The 20066-nt window shown below is 34.8% G+C and overlaps 1 protein-coding gene across 2 annotated transcripts in view; it reads right to left on the bottom strand.

Annotated features, from left to right (window-relative positions):
* Positions 1 to 20066, bottom strand: part of ANO3 (anoctamin 3) — a 424570-nt gene that overhangs the window by 7935 nt on the left and 396569 nt on the right. For both annotated transcript variants that reach the window (XM_045484806.1, XM_045484807.1), the window contains 6 exons: positions 16126 to 16223; positions 13409 to 13542; positions 12361 to 12513; positions 8982 to 9129; positions 4837 to 4917; positions 4555 to 4660 (listed from right to left, as the gene is read on the bottom strand). In XM_045484806.1, the coding sequence (XP_045340762.1) occupies positions 4555 to 4660; positions 4837 to 4917; positions 8982 to 9129; positions 12361 to 12513; positions 13409 to 13542; positions 16126 to 16223 (720 nt within the window). The remainder of the gene's footprint in view (positions 1 to 4554; positions 4661 to 4836; positions 4918 to 8981; positions 9130 to 12360; positions 12514 to 13408; positions 13543 to 16125; positions 16224 to 20066) is intronic.

Below are 20066 nucleotides of genomic sequence, written 5' to 3'. Positions count from 1 at the left end.
AAATATATTTTTAAAAAATCTGAAGTATTTCCATTAAATTTAGAAACAAGATACAATTGCTCACACCATTGCTATTCAAGAGATGAGAAAGATCACATCCAGGAAAACTCAGGTCTGATAGATCATAATCACATTGTATAAGCCACATAGAATACAGTCTGCCCATGACTGCATTCTGTGAGACTGTGGACTCAATCTCCAGAACATGCATTTCATAGATTTTCTACTCTAGTAAGTTCAAATATTGTAAAATATTTTGTCTCTATTACATAATTCCTTTATGATAAAAATGTATTAATTTTTAAAAATAGACTGCCAAAAGTATTGTATATAAAAAAGACAGGACCAAAAACCAAAAGGTAATAAACCTGTGGTCCAAAGTTCAGAGGCTGAATGAAACTGCCTATGTCTGAACCATCCTCTGACCCTTATTAGCTGTGTAACCTTTTGCAAATCACCTACGCTCTCTGTGTCTAATCTCTAAAATGGTGACAGGAATGATATCCCTTAATGGTTATTATGAGGATTAAATGAGCAGATATATGTGAAGGGCTTAAAGAAGGGCTTGGTGCAATAGAAGCAACACTTAAATATCATCTCCTATTATAATAACTGCATCCTTTTTCTTTTCCCATGGAGAAGAGTAGACCTTTCAGTTGTCAGAAAAGAAAATCTGATACTGATAGAGTTAGGATGATGTGTGGAAAAAAAGAATTTACCTACAGGACTTTGTGACAACCTTCTCTTTATGTGGAAAGGAGGAATTCAAGGTACTTTTAACTGGGTTTACGTCAGTGCTGCAGGAAATTGCACTGCACAGTAGGTCACAGTAAAGCCTGTCGTATTCACCATAGAAAAGTAGATCGGGAGTTTCTTTCCTGATCATATATTTGGTATGCACATAAATATCCAGCAATGGGTCTCAAAAGGATAGAAATAAAAATCAAAAACATTTGTTATAATTTAAAACAGTGAAGAATATGCTCTGAGTCCTATACAATGGTAATAAATGAAGCTATAAATGGATTCACATAGAGAGAATGATTCAGTATTTTAAAAAATCTATTTTTTAAAAGGCTAAAGTTTACCATTTATCAAAGCAGCCTTGTAACCAGTTACAGATGATAATTTTCTTAAACTGACAGAGTGTATCTTAAACAAAAAACCTGCAGCACATATATTTTAAAAAAAATCTGAAGTATTTCCATTAAATTTAGAAACAAGATACAATTGCTCACACCATTGCTATTCAATATCCTCCTGAAATTTCCAGCAACACAGTAAGGAAAGCAGGAGAAATGAGCATAAACCTCACAAATGAAGAGACGAAGCTGTCCTTATTTGCAAATTGTATTATCACTTGAAAAGGCTATCCAACAGATTTAACAGACAGAAGGTTAGAACCAATGAAAGACTTAAACAAGGAACATTGCACATGTTAGAAAAGACCATTAGAATTCCAACAGAAATCAATCAAATCATAATGGAGGCTAAGACAGTGTTTATAACAGCAATAAAAATATCTATAAAGTTTCTGGAAATAAAAAGGAATGAACAAGCAAGAGAATATTTTGAGACTCTATTAAAGTATGTAAGAATGGTTTGAATAAATTTCATGTTTATTAATGAATCAGCACAGATTTTGTAAATAAGTCAACATGTGTTTTCTATAAATGCAATTCTAACCATAATCCTTGCATGATATTTGAGGGGACCTGAAAAATGGCTTCTGAAATGTATATAAATGATGGATAACTCTAAAGAGCTAGGGCAATTTTTAAAAATAAAAGCAAACTTGGGGCGCCTGGGTGGCTCAATAGGTTGGGCGGCCAACTTCAGCTCAGGTCATAATCTCTCAGTCCGTGAGTTTGAGCCCCACTTCGGACTCTGTGCTGACAGCTCAGAGCCTGGAGCCTGCTTCAGATTCTGTCTCCCTTTCTCTCTGCCCCTCCCCTGCTTGCACTTTGTCTCTCAAAAAAAAAAAAAAAAAAAAAAAAAAGCAAACTTGGCAGGGGTAGGAAGTGGCTGGCTTTATCAGATATGAAGATATATTCCAAAGCCAGGACATTTAAATAGTGTGATAAGGAACAGGAATAGACAAATGGAGTAATGAAATCAGAACACTGTGGCCGGGGACACACCTACTATAGGAAATTGGAATATTACAGAGGTGGGTTTACAAATCAATGGTTAAATAATATATTATTTAATAAACAGCAGTATAAAAATTATATTGAATGAGAAAAATAAGATTTTCCCTTAGTCTCTATAAAATGTCCAGATATCTTTAACACATGTGATAGGTAAGATTATATAATTAATAGTAAAATACATAGTAGAATATATTTTTGAGCTGGAGATAAGACAATTTCCTAAATTACACACAAAAAAAGCAAAAATGTTAAAAGGAAAACAATGAAGGACCTGATGACATCAAAATTAAACACTATTTGTTTATAGATAAAATTAATAGGTTATGGACAAGAAAAAGATATCTTGTATATTTATAACTGGTGACTAATATGTAGACACGTAAGAAAATCTTGAAATTTGGCAACAAATAAACTAGAAATTCAGCCAAAAATAGATCAAGGTTATAAATTCACAAAAAAGGAAACCAAAATGGTTTTGTAGTACTAAAAGTTGATGACGTGAGTTAACAGCTTAAAACAAACAAACAAACAAAATTAAAACAAAATATTACCTTACTCTTATTCAATTGCAAAATATTAGAAATTCACATTATATGAAAATCTGGTGAAAATCTAAGGGAATTTTGGAGAGTAATCTGTCAGTATTATGTGAAATTAAATAATTTCCAAACCTGAGTATAATATTCTTGAAAAACCCTTACGTATGTTTAGAAGGTAATATGTCCAATATTTATAAGAGATTTATAGAGGTAGAGAGATTATTGCAAGCCCAAGTACCCACCCATAGGGGATTATGGTATTTAAAACCAATTAACTATCGTACATAAGTAGACTGAAGAAATTATCTAAATATGGATAGACCTCATAGAAAGATCTCTGTCTAGGTCTAAAAAAAGTAAAATGGGTAAGAGACAAAAATAAGTTATTGCATAATACCATTGAAGTAATTTGAAAAAAGAACACTTAAAACAATACTATATATACATATGTGTATGTTCAAATAAACATGTGGGAAAATTTCTACTGAAGAAAAAAGAGTGGGTGCTTTTGGAGTGGGTGGGTAATGGAATTAGTAATGAGGAATAAAGAAGAAACAATAAAGAGGGAATCATTTGTTTTCATGATGACAGGTTGCTGTAAATTGAGGCATTTGACTAAGACTGTTCACTTGAGTTTCAAAAGAAGATGAAGAAAAAGTGTACATTAAAAACACACACAATAACAAGAAGACTTTTTAGAATCATTGGGTTGGAAATATGCCTTAACCTCTCTTATGTTACCTGTAATAAAGTGAAACATCACACTTCATCAGGAGACACTTTTATAAGCTCATGGAATCATTAGGTAAATAGAATTTCATCCTGGATTAAACCTTAGAGGTAAGCATTTCGTTTTATGGATGAAGGATGTTTCACTACAAAATTTGACATATTTTTTGGAGATCAGTGGAGAGGTATATCTGCTTTTAAAAAAACTTTTTCCAAAAGTCTTATGTATGTCTCCTTTTTTTCCTCTCCATAAAAAAACAGATACATTCAGTTTTTCCATAGAACTTAATGGTACCTTAGAGAATCGATACTCAATATATTCCAACACTAAATTCTCCATGGCATCAAGCTTCTTACATGCTAAGGAAGGCAACAATACTGTAGTTTCTCCAAAATTTCTTCACAGGACTACAGTCTAATATTATTACATGACTCTGATAATCAAAATCTATGCACATTTTATGAAAGTGTTCTCGGGCATTATTTATTGAATTATGCAATGTCCCTTATACAAACACACATATGCTCAACTCTAATTAAGTTATTAGAAAATATGTTTCTTATTCCCAATGAATAAGTATAGATTCTCTCATCACATGATGAAAACCATCCTTTCCTTTTTATAAATTTTTTTTCAATGTTTATTTATTTTTGGGACAGAGAGAGACAGAGCATGAACGGGGGAGGGGCAGAGAGAGGGAGACACAGAATCGGAAACAGGCTCCAGGCTCTGAGCCATCAGCCCAGAGCCTGACGCGGGGCTCGAACTCACGGACCGCGAGATCGTGACCTGGCTGAAATCGGACGCTTAACCGACTGCGCCACCCAGGCGCCCCCATCCTTTCCTTTTTAAATATGGTTACTAACAGGCTCAAACCTAAGTTTTCAGTTGAACTGTTAATAGCTTCTTTTATCTTAGTTTTCTGGTATAAATACCCACTGACCTACCTTCTTACATTATTCAGCTTTTGCGTTTTTGCACGTCTTATAGCAGTTTCACTGTATCTGAATCTTTTACTGGGATATACACAAGTCCTTTTTTGGAAGTCAGTAGGAACTGACTTCAAAGGGCCAACTAATTTATCAGTAGGAAAAGGGTTTACTGATAGTAATTTTATCAGCCTGAGACTAACCTCAAACACAATAATGAAGGCCAATCGTGCAGCGAGGATATGCCAGTATTGTAAGGTGAACTCATAGGGTTTAGAACTCCACGGGGGACCTCTGTAGTCCCGGTACCTAAAATCCACAAGACAAACAATGTGAGGAATAGAGACCAAAGCATGGAGGCCCCAAATGCTGTAATTTACCAAAACTCCAAAATGACAGCTGAAATGGGCTCATTAGCATGTAGAGGGAGGAGATGGAATGATAAAAGCAAGAAGAAAAGATAGCTATAATTTACAAGTATGTACCTGCAATAACCAGATTTTCCCACACCAAGCTCACTCAGGTCAAAGAAGGACAGGCTGTTGTTGACATATCCCTTTAAACAACTGGGGAAAAAAGAAAAGTACCACATGATTCAGAGATCTATACATTTCTGGTCCAATTCTTTCATTACACATGACAGGATTCAATAAGTCCTATTAATCCTCTAACTTCCATTATTATGTACGTTTACGTTAATGAGACAAACTCTTGTCCACTGTTTTTTTTTTTTTTTTTTTTTTTTAACATCTATTTATTATTGAGGGACAGGGTGAGACAGAGCATGAGCATGGGAAGGGCAGAGAGAAGACGAGACACAGAATACAAAGCAGACTCCAGGCTCTGAGCTGTCAGCACAGAACCCGACGCAGGGCTCAAACTTACAAACCGCAAGATCATGACCTGAGTCAAAGTCAAACTCTTAACGGACTGAGCACCCAGGCACCCCTCCACTGTTTTTCCCCATTCATTTGGATTACATTTATTAAGCGCTGACTGTGCACTAAGCATTGTGCTAATTACTTCCTATGTGTTAAAACTCTATAAATATATGTTTTATACATGCAAATCACACTATCTGGCTAATTATTAATTATAATTATAATTAAGCAGCCAATAGAACAGCATGTGTATTTGTGATTTAACTTATTCAACATATATTTATTGAGGACCTATAATTTGTTAGAAAAATTCCTAGATGATTGGTATTTGACAGTGAACAAAACAAGTAGAAATTCCTATCCTGATGGTGAGGTATTAAATTGTAGTCAGAGTTAAGTTTTACAATAACCTTAGAACATGTACATTATCAATTCCATCATATAAAGAACTAAGTTTTACAGAGACTAACTTCCTCCAAGTCTATAATTCTCAAGATTTTTGAGCTCAGCTAACCTTTAAATTTTTTAAAAAAAATTACTAGGATCTCAAGAACCTTTTTGCATGAATGTGTATGCATTGCTATTCACACATTATAAATGAAAATAAATTTAGAAATATTTATCTATTAATTCATTTAAGATAATTTATCAAATTCATTACAAATTGATATAAACAGCACATTTTTAAAGGAAAACAGTGATAAGTTCCAAAAAATATAGTAAGAAGAATGACATTGTTTTACATGTTTGCAAATCCTTTGATGTCTGTCTTACTGGAATACAGCTACATTCTCACATCTGTTTCTGCATTAAATCTATTGCAGTACGGTGTTTTAGTTGCAGAGTAAGTAGAGAATCCGGCCTCACATAGATAAGTAGTTGAAACAAAGGATATTTTAATAGCACTTCAAATAACTGTTGATAGCTTTCATGGATATTACACCAAAGTCCTACCTGTGCCATTTCTTAAAGTTTAACTGCAACGTGGAGTCTTAACGTATCAATAAACTTTTTATATGGATTTTACATTAAAATCCACAGGTCTATCTTGTGTTTTGAAGTCATATTTTATCTATGCATAATTTTGTAACCTTAAATATGGGTCATCTGGGAAATATTTGTTTCTTGAATTATGCAGATCTTCCAAATATTGTTATATTTTTACTATAGACTACGAAAAGCATAATTGTTAATATCACCATTGATTTTTATCAAGAAAAATCTGTAAGTACTGGGAAACTTTCAAGGTCAGTGGTAGATAAAATTATCTAAAATTTTGATTTTCACTTTAAAACCTGAACTTTATTAATGGCAACAAACATGTCAGTTATTTTTCTTAAAGTGACAAGCTAGTTTTGTCCATTTTCTAGAAGAGTGTCTCCTACATACGCCAGTCTGAATAATCATAGTTTATCTGGAAATCATTATATCACAATAAGAGCATTTTGTGTAGTTTGCAAATCCAATAATCATGCAAGTGGTTTACTCTGAGACGAGCATCACCACACTTTAGCATATAGGAGAAGTGCTTTATCACACTTTGCATTTTGTCACATGGAATACTGAAAAGACATTTATTCAAGGCGGGGGTTTAATAAATGTAATAATTATTGTTTCATCAAGGACATTCTGAATTTTCTTACTGGCATTTTCTAAAATGGTGGTTATACAAAGGAATACAGTCATTGCTGTTTTTGGTACCACTGCCTTCAGTTACACAAAGCCACAAGAGCATTTTATCCACTATCGCTTCTGTATCATCTGTATTAATGTCATTATAGCAAACAACCTAAGAATATCTTAGTATTATTATGAAAACAATATCGGCCTTGTGGATTCTGAAGGACACACATGTTGAAAATCACTGCCCAGAACAAACGGCCGTTCAAACCTGGATTCAAATGTACATCTATTTCATTGTAAACCCTGAATTCTGAAGTACAGGACTGCACTAGTTTTACTCCCTTGCCTGTCCATCCCAGACCCCATGATTTGTCATTTTAACCACTCTCTTGCCAATACCCTCCTCTCCACCGCCATTTTGTCCTTTTGCTATCTTGGTCTGAAAAATTCTGATCTGAATGAATCTACTCCAGCTTAGCTGCTAAGCATACCTAGAAAAAATTAAATAACAGGATGGTCTTAGGAATGTGCAGTTTCAACCTCGTATAAGCCCTCTACATCTCTTCTTAAAGTTATTCTACATCTAGTCACTGAATATGGAGATGTCTGGTGCTATCTACATGAAAGGCAGGACTGGAAATGAATACACAGCAGATAACCAACCACTTTCATTTTCACCTGCCACTAGATGGAAGCAAAGACAGTAGCAAACAACACTTCTAAGGAAGAAGGTTCCCAAACATGCCTACATATTATAAACCCTTAAAATCCACTTCTAGACTATTTTAAATTAAGAAAAACTATTTTTGGCTTTTCACTATTCATGCTAAAAGTAGCTTATTTATATTGTCTTTTACAGTTCATAAAATGTTACTTTAGACACTATTTCTTTATTAAGGGTCCAGATTGATGATTGTGCCTTTTAGTAAAAGGCAGTAAGAATTTCAATCTAGGGTGTTTGCTTTTAAGCTAAAGTCCCTTGACATGACTCCAAAATACAAAATAAGATTTTATGTCTTTGTTCCTTCTCTTTGAAAAACTGAGATGTTTATGTTCAGAAAGGCGTCTCGGTGTTCTGAGAAAACATCGGTTCATCAGTAGAGCTAAGGGTTGATTTCATCGTAAACCAGAGCTCAGCATCTTGGGGCACATGCCCTGCATCTACATGAGACGCATGCTCAAACCTGCCCCTGAGGTAGGACTGAAGTGGCTTCTCCTATCATTGCTTTATCTCCCATAACTTCTTCCACTTGTAAGGAGTTTCTGCAGCTGAAACTCCCATTTCTATTCCCCATGGCTAGTGCTCTCTGACATTCTTTCCTAATACTTGCTTTCAAGAAGGAAAGATGTGAAAAACACATTTCCCCTAAAACAGTGGTTGTAAAATGGGTGATTTTGTTCTTCAGGGGACATTTTGCAATATCTGAAGACAATTTTAGGTTGTCCCAACTTGAGGAGTAGGAAGGTTGCTATTTGTATCTACTGGGTAGAAGCCGAGGATTCTACTAAATATTCTACAATGCACAGAAACACCCCCACCATCCCTGCAAGTAGAACTATCTGGTCTAACATGTCCATAGTGCAGATGTTGAGAAACCCTGCTCTAAAGCATGGATTCAAATTTTAATTTCAAAGGAAAAAAAAAAAAGGACACAGATCCAGGGCAATATTTTCTGCACCTTAAAATCCCTAGCTATAAATTCCTTTTGACAACTCTCTCATCATGTAGCTGACATTTCCTTCATACACTGTATCTCCTACAAACTAGCTTTATTCCCTGTAGCAATTTGATTAACCAGTGTGGGCCCAATTTTTCCATCTATATAGTCAGAAGATTGCATTGCATGATTTCTAATGTCTCTTCCACTTCTAAATACATTATAATGTTTTTTAACATTGGATACCAGTGATGCATTTACAAGTAAAAACAGAGAGAGACTTCACAATTTTTGCATAAAAAACACTGTTGCCCTTTTTATCCCACTTGATTTCATCCAATAAGCACACTTTAAGTGCAATGATCAAAAACACTAACCTTAATGGTCACAGAACAAAACTTCCCAATGAGTTCCCATTTCAATCACAAACAAAATATATAAGAAAAAATGTGTAAATTTCAACCTTACTTTTCACCATATTCAAAACGACTTGCACAGGGGCCATATTTGTATTCATAGACAAAACGTGGGATGTAATCAGATGTAATAGCAATTACAAACGCATTGGTGATAACAGCCAATATACCAATTCCTTCAAGAATTCCATACCAGATACCTAGTAGGAGAAAGAGTAAAGATAGGAAATAAAATAAAAAAAAAAAAAACATTAAAACCCTCTAATGAGTCTTCTTTGCAGAGAATGTTTTACTTATTTTGGGACCCCAGGTCTGTTCATTGTTTCCTTCCTTAGCACAGTATCTCAGTATAGATTGGAATCTACTGAATACTTTTCCACAGAGGGAAGGTAAACCTTACCTAGAGAGATCTGAAAATTAAAATATCATTAGGAATTGTTTCAAGTACCTTTTTAAAGTAAAAGTGCAAAACTAGTTTTGCGTCAAGACCCAGGACTTTCCCAATCTGGTATAAAGACACACAAAAAAGCTTTTAAAATTGTATACAGTATCCATATAATATTGATTATAGTCAAAAGTGATATTTGAAACAGGATTAAACGTCGTTTTAAAAGTATTGATTAAAAAAAAAAAAGAAAGAAAGTCCTGGAAGGAAATACTCAAAAGCGCTAAAGGTAATTAGATAGGATGGCAACTGTCTCCAACCCTCATCCCTTTTCTTTGTTTTTCAAAATCTTTATGTTTCATTATATTGAGTTGTAATGAAAAAAATAAAAATAAAAAATACATGACATAAAAAATCATGAGACAAGAAATCAGAATCCATTAAAACATTTGAATACATCAAAATTTAACATATAGTTTTACAAAAGTAACAATATTCAATGAAAACAATTGCCAGAGAGAATATGTTTGCTTCACAAAAAACAAAGGGTTATTATACAGAATACACAAAAATGTCCTACAATTTTAATAAGGCAAAATACCCAAGAGAAAAATGGGCCAAGAATACCAATGAGTAATTGCTATGGAAATGAAAATAATCAATCACTAGTTGAAAATTAGCATTTCAGAGAAACACCTTTCAAAAAAATAAGATTTTTTTTAATCTACCAGATTGTAGGAGATTTGAGTCTCTTACCATCCACTGCTATTGAGGGACTGTGGGAACAGACGCCCTTTTGAAAGTAATTGTTTGAAGTAGGACTTGTTACAGTATTTGTGGTGATTAATCTGATATCTTTTAAAATTAAAATGTGAATACATTTTAATCTGGTAGGCCTTATTTTGGGGATCTGTACAACAGAGTTACACTGTTCTTACACATCTATGGATATGTGATAGACAATATATATAATATCTATGTCTGTGTCTATATTTACACCTATATTTATTCATAGTTATATTTATGAATGTTTATTCCCTGCTTGGGACAACTAAGTAAATGACTATACAACTTATCATACATCTATTATGAGTATTATTACACTATTAAAATGAATGACACCAATATGTTTTGAGCTAGAGGATATTCATGAAGAAAAAAATGCAGAATCCATAAGTGTACAATTTTTGTATATTTGTACGAGCAAGAAAAACACTGACAAAGTGTAATGCCTAGCTGATATCACTCACGCCCTGAGGTAGAAGGGACAGGCAAAGAGGGAAGATGAATATTAACTATTTTTATACATTTTGTTGTCTGGTTTGAGCAAGACAACCTACAAAAGTTAACAAAGTAATAAATTTTGCATTGGAAAGTACAATAAACACTAATAAGCCTGGAATGGGGTTTGATTTTTCTTTTTTGATTTATTTTCCAGATTTTCTTTAATGTGCTCATATTACTTTAATAATGAAATAATACATATATTTAAATTAAATAATGGTAATAATTTTAGTTGTTTTAAAAAATGGGAACTCAAGTTGAATAGCATTAAATCTCTGCAGGTTAGTGGTATATTTGAAATAAACTTTGTTGGCTGTGGAGTATATCTACATATATATGTACATATATATAATTAACTATATGTATATATATATATATATATATATATATATATATATATAATTAACCAAAAAGATAACTTTGCAATATTAGCCAGAAAATTCCTGAAAAGGAGAAGGAAAAGTATGAATTTGCTTTTTCATATACTTAGAATTTCTATTACAAAATCACAGTTTATTAAAACAGTATGCCAAAAATAAGTAGTCAGATCAAAGGGACAAATGGAGATTCTAGAAATATACCTAAGTTTATATAGAATTTAGTATAATAGAGATAATTCAAACAAGCTAGGAAAGATGAAGTATTTGATAAATGGTTTTGGGAAAATTTACTCCTCTTTAGGAAAATAAAAAGCTGGATACCAATTTCAACCCCTTTATTAACAAATTCCAATTAGATCAACAATTTAAATAAAACCATAAAGGGCTAACAGATAACTAAATAACATACACATATCTAAAATACATGGTGAAAAAAAAATGCATGGTGAAAAATTGGGAGTTCTAAAGGACTTTCTAAGAATGCCAGAAATAATAACTATAAGAGAGATATATCAATGTGATAATATACACACTTTAAAAACTTATTCATGATAGAGTGAAAAGTTAAAAAGCAGCATTTGAAAATGTTTGCAACCTATATATCAAAGGTTAATATTGTGAACATGGAGATAAAGATTATCAAATCAAATATAATAGACAAACTTCATACACAGTTAGTAAAGAAGAAATACAAATGTATTTAATCTCATAGTTATAAAAATGTGGGGAAACATAACAAGATCACATGGTTTTCTTCCTCAGATTTGTGAGGATGAACAACAGTAAAAAAAAAGAACCATTCTTATACCTGGTAGGAGTATCAATTGTCACAGTATTTCTAGAGAACATGTTGAGAAATTATTAACATTTTAAATGGATGGAGGGCATTATGCTAAATGTCAAAAAAAAAAATTAATGTATATGCTCTTTGACATAGGATTTCCACTCTAGAAATGTATCTTGAGGAAATAATCAGCCAAAGTATGTATGAAGATGTATGTTCACCTCAGTGTTGTTTATAATAGGAAAAACTGAAGCAATCTAAACATCTCTATTTAAGGGAATGAGTTTTTAGAAATGTCACACAACATGTAATAGAAATTGGTGCAGGAATTATAAAAAATGAAGCAAAGCAATTTTTCTTAACATGGAAATGTGTATATGAGATCATTTTTAGTTACAAACAAGTTCATGAAATAGCATATTTAGTATAAACATACTCCCAGGTACGTTAGTGTTCATTTCATTATTTTGTTAACCAAAATTGTTCAGTTTTTGTTATAGTTGGAAGGGAACCCCAACAATAGAAACCCACACGGTGCTAAGCTCAAGGCACCTGATGGCCTTAGCAATGCAAGAACCATTTAATTCCTGAATCTTACCTATGTCAGTTGCTCGAGCCGGCAGAGGCCTCCGCCACTGGGTGACAAATTTGTAGGCATCCAGCCTGATCTCAATGATATTGTTTAATAAGGCCAAAAGAGGGGCCAGAGGAAAAGCCGCAACAAAGATGGTGGTAAAACCAAACTGCAAAACTGTAAAGGGAGAGCATTACAAAATTAGTAATACAAACAATATCATTTCTTGAGTGCTTTCCTTGTGCCATATTAGGTACTTTACATAAATTGCCTTTCACCCTTTCAATATCTCTACAAGGTAAATATGCTCATCATATTTTGCAGCTAAGAAAATTATAGCTCACACATGTTAAGTAAGCTTGCAAAACGGTAGATAGCTAAAAATCCTAAAACCTGCACTTAAACTCTGATCTCAATGGATTGAAAGTTTATGTGCTTTCCACCCCTAGGCCATGCAGCATGAAGAAAGAGTGAATAAAAAAAAAAAAAAAAAAGAAGTCAAAGAGGAGGGCTTGAAGAAAAATTCTTAGCTTTAAAAGGGACCCAAGAGACCTAATCTTGTCTTTTTTTTTTTTAATACATGAGAAAAAGTAAAGTCCAGAGCAAAAATAAATGTCAAGACAATACACAAAGATTTTAACGGCTGGAGTGGGAATCCTTATTTTCTTAATATAAATAAGAAGGTTTCTAATCCAACTCATACCAGGTCTGTGCAAAGGTTTATTGTACGAAATAATTATTGCTTTATCCTGGATGGTATGTTATTGACACAGGAATGGATTCTGCCTTATTTTGTTCCTTTTAAATACCTGCACTAAAGCTAGGTATTCTACTATGAGAAAACTTCATTTTGGTCAAATATTACAGCTAACAGAGGACAGAATCTGTGAGCCTTCCAAGGACAACGTTTTAATCTCTTCTCTAGTTATGTTGAGATAAAGGTACAGATGTATTTTAGAATGCCTGGGGTTGGAAAGGACAAGATGGTTTTCTCTCTTAAACCAAAGCCTGTGTGAAGTAACAAAAGAGTATCAAGAAAGCCAAAGAGCCGTGTAGAAGTTTTTTTCCTTACCCATTTCTAAATACTCATCCATAAGTCCATGAATATTCATGGGCTGCAGATTCCAATCATTTTCCCACTGAGGTATGGAAGCATCTTGTACTCCTCGCTTGATTTTATGTCGTGACCACCAGTTCTGGATCAACCTATATCACAGAACAGACAAAGGGCTTTTGAGCTCTTAGGTAAGTACGTAGTAAACAATTTGTAGTGCATTAAGAAAAGACAAATATCACTACTCTGGGAGTACACTACACATTTTTGGGAATTAGAGATATTTGCACAGTCTCAACTTCCAAGTTTAAGATGAGAGAATAGGTTTCAGCCTTCCTAGATCTTATAAATGTCTACATATGTATCTGGGATTTAATTCCTCCCATTACACTTAGGTGCTTCCTGATACTTATTAGATAAATACCCATTTCTATGATTCCTTCCTCCACTCCAACCTATATAAATACTTAAACTTCTATGTTGCCTATTTGATTGGATCTGAGCTCTTCATTGCTCATAACCCAAAATCAGCTGAGCTGTGCTCTTGAAACACAAGTAAAGTCATGTTTCACATTGAATAACTGAGTCCTAGTTAAGGTTTCAAGATATATAGGTTCTAGTCCCTATCCTGCAATGTATTAGCTGCGTGACTTTTAGTAAGTCTATTCACCTCTGAGTTTATGAATGTGAAGGGTTTGAGTATTAACAATTACATTCTGTTAATATAGTGAACAATAATTTACAGGCAATGGATCTGTGTCTCAGTCCACTTAAAAGACTTGGAAAGGAATTAACAACAGTATTTCCCTAGCGTAGGGGCAATCTTGAAATTACATGACACAGAAATATCCCAGTATGCATATAGTGGGGACATCTGGGCAATTAATTATTTCAAGGGTTATATGACAATTACCTCTAGAATGAAGTGAATCCTACAGGATTCAGTGAATAGTACCTCAACTCTCACATATAATTAATTACATATCTATACTCAGTGGGTGTTGAAAAAACAACTATTGACCCAAAAGTCAGGTAGTTCTTCAGTGTATGTCCCATGGAAGTTGCCTCTGGGACCTCATAAAGATGGACAAGGGGCTGGGTGTTGGGATTGAGGCAGGCCTGGCTGGTTCAGTTTTATTTTCTTCAGTCTGCTTAAGATTTTACTTTAAAAAAGAGAACCATGTTATGAAATTTTCAAAATTACTGTTCAGTGACTGGTTCACTCCTGCTGGATTTGAAAGAACACCAACAGAATGCCCCTTACCATTGTACATTTGGGATTTGATATACACAATCCAGGCTGACCACTTGGGCAAAGCCATCGTGAAAATGTGCTATCCAAAGTGTGTGATATGTACAGAAGTACACAGAAAAGTATAACAATAGCCATTCTAAATAAGATAATGACTACTATACCATCTTGATGGTGCTTATGAAGCTGTTTCACAACACATCAGATCTTGTGGTAGGCACTTGCTACCTAATCTCCTCAGCTATTTTCAAACGACATTCCCAAACCCTACGTCTCAAAAGAGATGAATCAAGGATAGGAAGGGATACGAATGATGGGGTGGGCTACCCAATCTTCTATCCCTACATCCCTATGCTCTCTTCATTTACAAGAGATTCATTTTCATCCCTTTGGAATATTGAGGATCTCTTCACAAAAAGCCTCAGTTGTTTATTGATTAAGGTTAAAGACCACTGGGTATCTCATGCAATCTCCACAAATCCCTTATTTTATAAAAAAAAAATAATGCCAGAGAGAGGTGAAGTAAATTATAAGCATCTTTAGCAAGAGGCAGAGAAAGTATTTGAACCAGGTCTCAGTCATTTCATAGTCCATGCTCTAACTGCCTAATATGTAACATAATGTCTCATGGCAGATTTCAGGGTTGATATCACTTCTCCAGTCCTAAGGTCTCTGCTCTGAAATGTCCTGATACCATTTGTAAGCCAACAAGGAGAAAGAATGATGGGATAATTTGATGACTAAACCTAAGCTATTTATATCATCAGTTAACTAGTCCTTCTCTCGTCAAGAAATTCCTCAAAATAGTCATGTTTTTAACCTTGATTAGGCCTTACAGCTTCCATATGACATTGTTTTACATACACTGTATTCCAGTGTATTTGGAAGAGAAATGTTATTTTATATGATATAAAAGTAGGCACTCAACATGTCAGCATTTTACAGATAAACCCTATCTAAAGAGACAAAACAGAAATACTATATATATATATATATATATAGTTGTTTTCACAATCAATCCTATTCTAATGACTTTTTTCTTTGGTGTAATAAAGAGTACAAGTCCTCCCTATCCAAAATTGTATCTTTGTTTTATTGTTTCTTGATTGAGGAGCATGAACAGAGGTTCTTTTTGTTAAACAACATCTGCCTTGGTCTTTTGGTAGCCAGAAGAAACCAGAAAGTTATTTTTATCCTTAAGAACCTGTACTGTCAATAGTGCTTTAAAAATAGCAAAAAGCATCTTAATATGTTGAACAGAGTACTGGGTACTTGACATGCACTATTTCCTTTACTCCTTACCAGTGTTCTCAAGGCACATACAGCCATTGATACCCTCTTAGAGATGTGAAAACTGAGGCTCAGAAAAGTTAACTAACTCACACATGGTCACACATTTGGTGAGCAGCAGGGAGGGAACTGAACCTTCATCTGTCTGGTTACCCGGTCCCAATAAGGCAAGTTTAAAAAATATAGTGCTCACGGGTATCCTAGTTCCATGAAGTTGTTCCATATTTGCTTCAAAAACATGATCACTCCCATCTGGAGGCAGAGGTCTATCAAACAGCCACTGGGATGACACTGAAACAGAACAACAACTATGATTTTGCTCTTCTCAGTTGGTTACACATCCCCACCCTCAAACTGTACAGCAAATTCTAAAACCAGGCAGCACTATCTCAGTGCATAAAGAAAATAAAAACAAGGAAGACAGAACATGTATAAGGCACCTGATAGGGATGTTTTCAGTAATTAGAGAAGAATAGTGATCAAAGTTGTAACAGCAATAACAAGAAATCAAACTTTTAATGAGCACTTACTATCTGCCAGGTCTGTATTAGGCATGATCCTATTTAATGATTGCTATGAATACTATATACCTATTAACAATCAGGAGATAGAAAAATGCGTAAGTTAGAATAAACTTTCTGTCTTATAATAATTTTAAATGTAGAAAATTTGCAAAGATAGTACAGAGAATGCCCATAAGCACTTCAGTCCTCCTTTGCCCCTTATATATCACCAGGGTATATTTGTCAAAGCTGAGAAACCAACATTCTCTGATGTTTTCATGTGTTTAACCTGGGCTTATGTGTTTTGAGGATGGAAGGAGATCACAAACATAAAGTACCATTTTCATCACATTCTATCAGAAGCTACATGCTCTCCACATGACATCACTAGTGACATTAATCTTCATCACTTGGTTGATACAGTGTTTGCCAGGTATTTCTACTGTAAAGTTACTCATTTTGCCCTTTCCCTATTCTTTTCTGAAGTGAGTCATTCAGTCTAGCCCACTCTCAAGGTAGGTAGCAGTTGCTCTATATCCTGAAGAGGGAATATCTACCTCGAATGTATTTTTTAGTGATAAAAGCATGCCACAGAATGGCTTGTCAGTATGACCCAGTTTTGCCTTCTCTGCGGCTCTCTGCTTTTTCAGATATGCAATAAAGGGTAGCATTAGAAACCCCCACAAACAAAAATGTGATTGCAATGAACATTGCAACTAATGTGTTTTGCTTGAAAACTTTGCACTGTAGAAGACACTTGGGTAGGAAAGCGTGGGTCTGTTTCTTTAGAAATGGGTTCCTGTCCTGCTCATAAGAACAATAGTCACTATAGCTTTGATCCACAGTTTCTATTTCTATCAAATTGGTACCAGTGGGACTTCAAAGGGAACAGATAATTAGGACACGAAGAGCCTGGTTTTCTGGTTCCAGCCCAGTAATTTAAAACTCCCTAAACTGAGCCAGAGAGAGGGCTTGCCAGCGGTAATTTTTACTGTGTGGAGAAGTCTCAATTCTCCCATGTAAGCCTGCCCTTTCTTTCTAGGATTAATTTAGGACCCCCTAGTTCTCCCACATATATATGATAAATGGGTTCCGTACAACGTCTAAAACAGAATAATTACTAAGCTACAGAGGCAGGCATAGACCCCAGTTGCAAGTGGAAACTTTTTTTTTTTAATAGACTCAAAGATGTAAATTAACTTGTACAAGGTCATATAGTGTAGACTGTTGGTAATGGAACTGAACGCCTTGGTCTGTTGCACCCTAATCCTCTACTCTTGTACATAACATTAAAGATGAATTCTATTTACCAAGTGTGTTTGTTGCCTTGAATACCAGAGCATATTATTATGTGGAAAGGGAAAACAAAGACCATTATAGAACCATGTGATTGGCTCACTCTCCACAGTCATAGGCCAAAGTGGCCTGGATGACAGGCCATTTTTAATTTTGTTAAAATTGAGCCTTTATGACTTTGTGGTTTATAGGGCAGAAATAGTTTTTGTGGGTCTGCCCCTCTCATATAATGGTTCCCTCTGGAGAAATATAGTCCTTCAACTCTAAAATTCAATTGGTGAGAGAGCCTATACTTTGAATGAGTAAAAGAGCATAAATGAGCATGCGGGAGACCCAGGCTTTCATTCCCTTTGCACCTCCCTCCCCCCAAAAAATCATATGACTGTGGACAGCCCAGAGCTGGGGGCCTTAACATATGTTTCTCATTTGCTCCTCCTGAGAACCTCATAAGATGGGTGTTGGTATCTTCATTTTGTCGATGATAAAGCTAGGTGACAGACAGGACTATCAGATTCTGATACCCGTGTTCCTTTCACATGAAGTATGTTTACTCTAAATCCAATTTACATGTGTGAGTCAGCAATCATTCAGCCATCTCTTATCCAAATCAATTGCCTTTATGTTTTCGATTATGCCTCTGTGTTATCCCAATGGTGGCTGGAAAGCACAATGTTCAAAGCGCGGACTCTGATGCTAGGTTGGTTGAATCAAACTGATGACTTCATCAATTTAGAAGTAGGTTTCTATAATTGTAGGCAAATTACAGAACTTGTATCAATTTCTATTTCCTTTTCTGTAAGATGAGTATAATAATAGAATTTATGCATTAATACATCTAGAACAGTTAGGGACAATTGCTGGAATGTGCTGGCATATAGCAAGCACTCATTAAATATTAGCCATTATTAACATTTTATATAGATTTACATAACATGATTTAAATTTTTTTTAAATGTTTATTTATTTTTGAGACAGAGAGAGACAGAGCATGAATGGGGGAGGGTCAGAGAGAGAGGGAGACACAGAATCTGAAACAGGTTCCAGGCTCTGAGCTGTCAGCACAGAGCCCGACGTGGGGCTCGAACTCACGGACTGCGAGATCATGACCTGAGCCGAAGTCGGACGCTTAACCAACTGAGCCACCCAGGCGCCCCAGATTTACATAACATGTTTATGTGAGATATTATACAGCATAGTATGAAGAAAGGTTAGTATAGCCAATTCGTAAATGTTTTAAATAAAACCGAGGTACTTTTCTTTGTTTATAATAGTTACCACTATTTGTACCAGGGATTTTACACGCACGATCCAGTTTTATCCTCCTATCACCAATACTACTGAGATAGTTATTCTTATCACAATTTACAAAAGAAAAACCTGAGACTTAGAGATACTAAAATCATGCATTTGGGTGGGACTGAATTAGAATGTAGATCGTCAGACTCCAAAGACAAAATACTTGTTATATAACACGGCTATATCTTTTCTTCAAAACTATTAACATCATCAAGAAAGGAAAAGGGTGTCTTCATTTGTATACCCCATATTACCCAGTAGGGTGCTGGAATAGAGTATGTGTCAATAAATGCTTGTGGTATGATTGAATTCAGAGAGTCAATTTTTATCTTCCATTAAGTAGATTTATGTGTACAGTTCTAGAATTTCTAGGGTCTATTACAAATTCACATTTTTCATTTCACTGATTTTTTTCAAAATAAATAATAATTTGTTGGAAAATACGGCCATCCATATATATTGTGGAAAATGTCTACAATGGTTATGAAACATTTTTCTTGACACCAGTATCGGGATTGTTTCTCTGGGATTCCCAAAGGAGAACCATGACTTCCAATAATTTTACATTTAAGAGTAAAAGTACCCAATTGAACAAAATTATTGGTGACAGCAGTTCCTAAAGTGGCATCAATACGCAGATCTACCTGCCTGTACCACTCGGTTCCCCACACTGCCCTTTGCTAAATCCAGTTGATCACTCCTGGTAAAAAGTAAGCCTTGGGTCCCAAACTGGGTAGATGAAAGCCTCTTAGCAGATATGGGATAATCTGGGCTATGAGTGAAAACTGCAAGTTTGATTTGGGGACCTCCTGGAGGCCTGGAGTTATGGAAAACCTTCATCTGTCTTCGCCTGAGAGGATAATACCCAGGTGGCTGTGGAGACAGAGCATTGATAACTATCAGCTACAATCAGAGTGGCTTCCAAAGACCAGGGCTTGTGCTAAGTGTGTTATGCAAATTGCCTCTTATCTATAAACAACTTTGCAACCTAAGTATTACTACTGCCAGTCTACAGGTGAGGAGACAGATATTCAGAGGG

Source organism: Leopardus geoffroyi, chromosome D1 (genome assembly GCF_018350155.1).
Source record: "Leopardus geoffroyi isolate Oge1 chromosome D1, O.geoffroyi_Oge1_pat1.0, whole genome shotgun sequence".
NCBI lineage: Eukaryota > Metazoa > Chordata > Mammalia > Carnivora > Felidae > Leopardus > Leopardus geoffroyi.
This window is presented reverse-complemented; position numbering and strand designations above follow the sequence as displayed.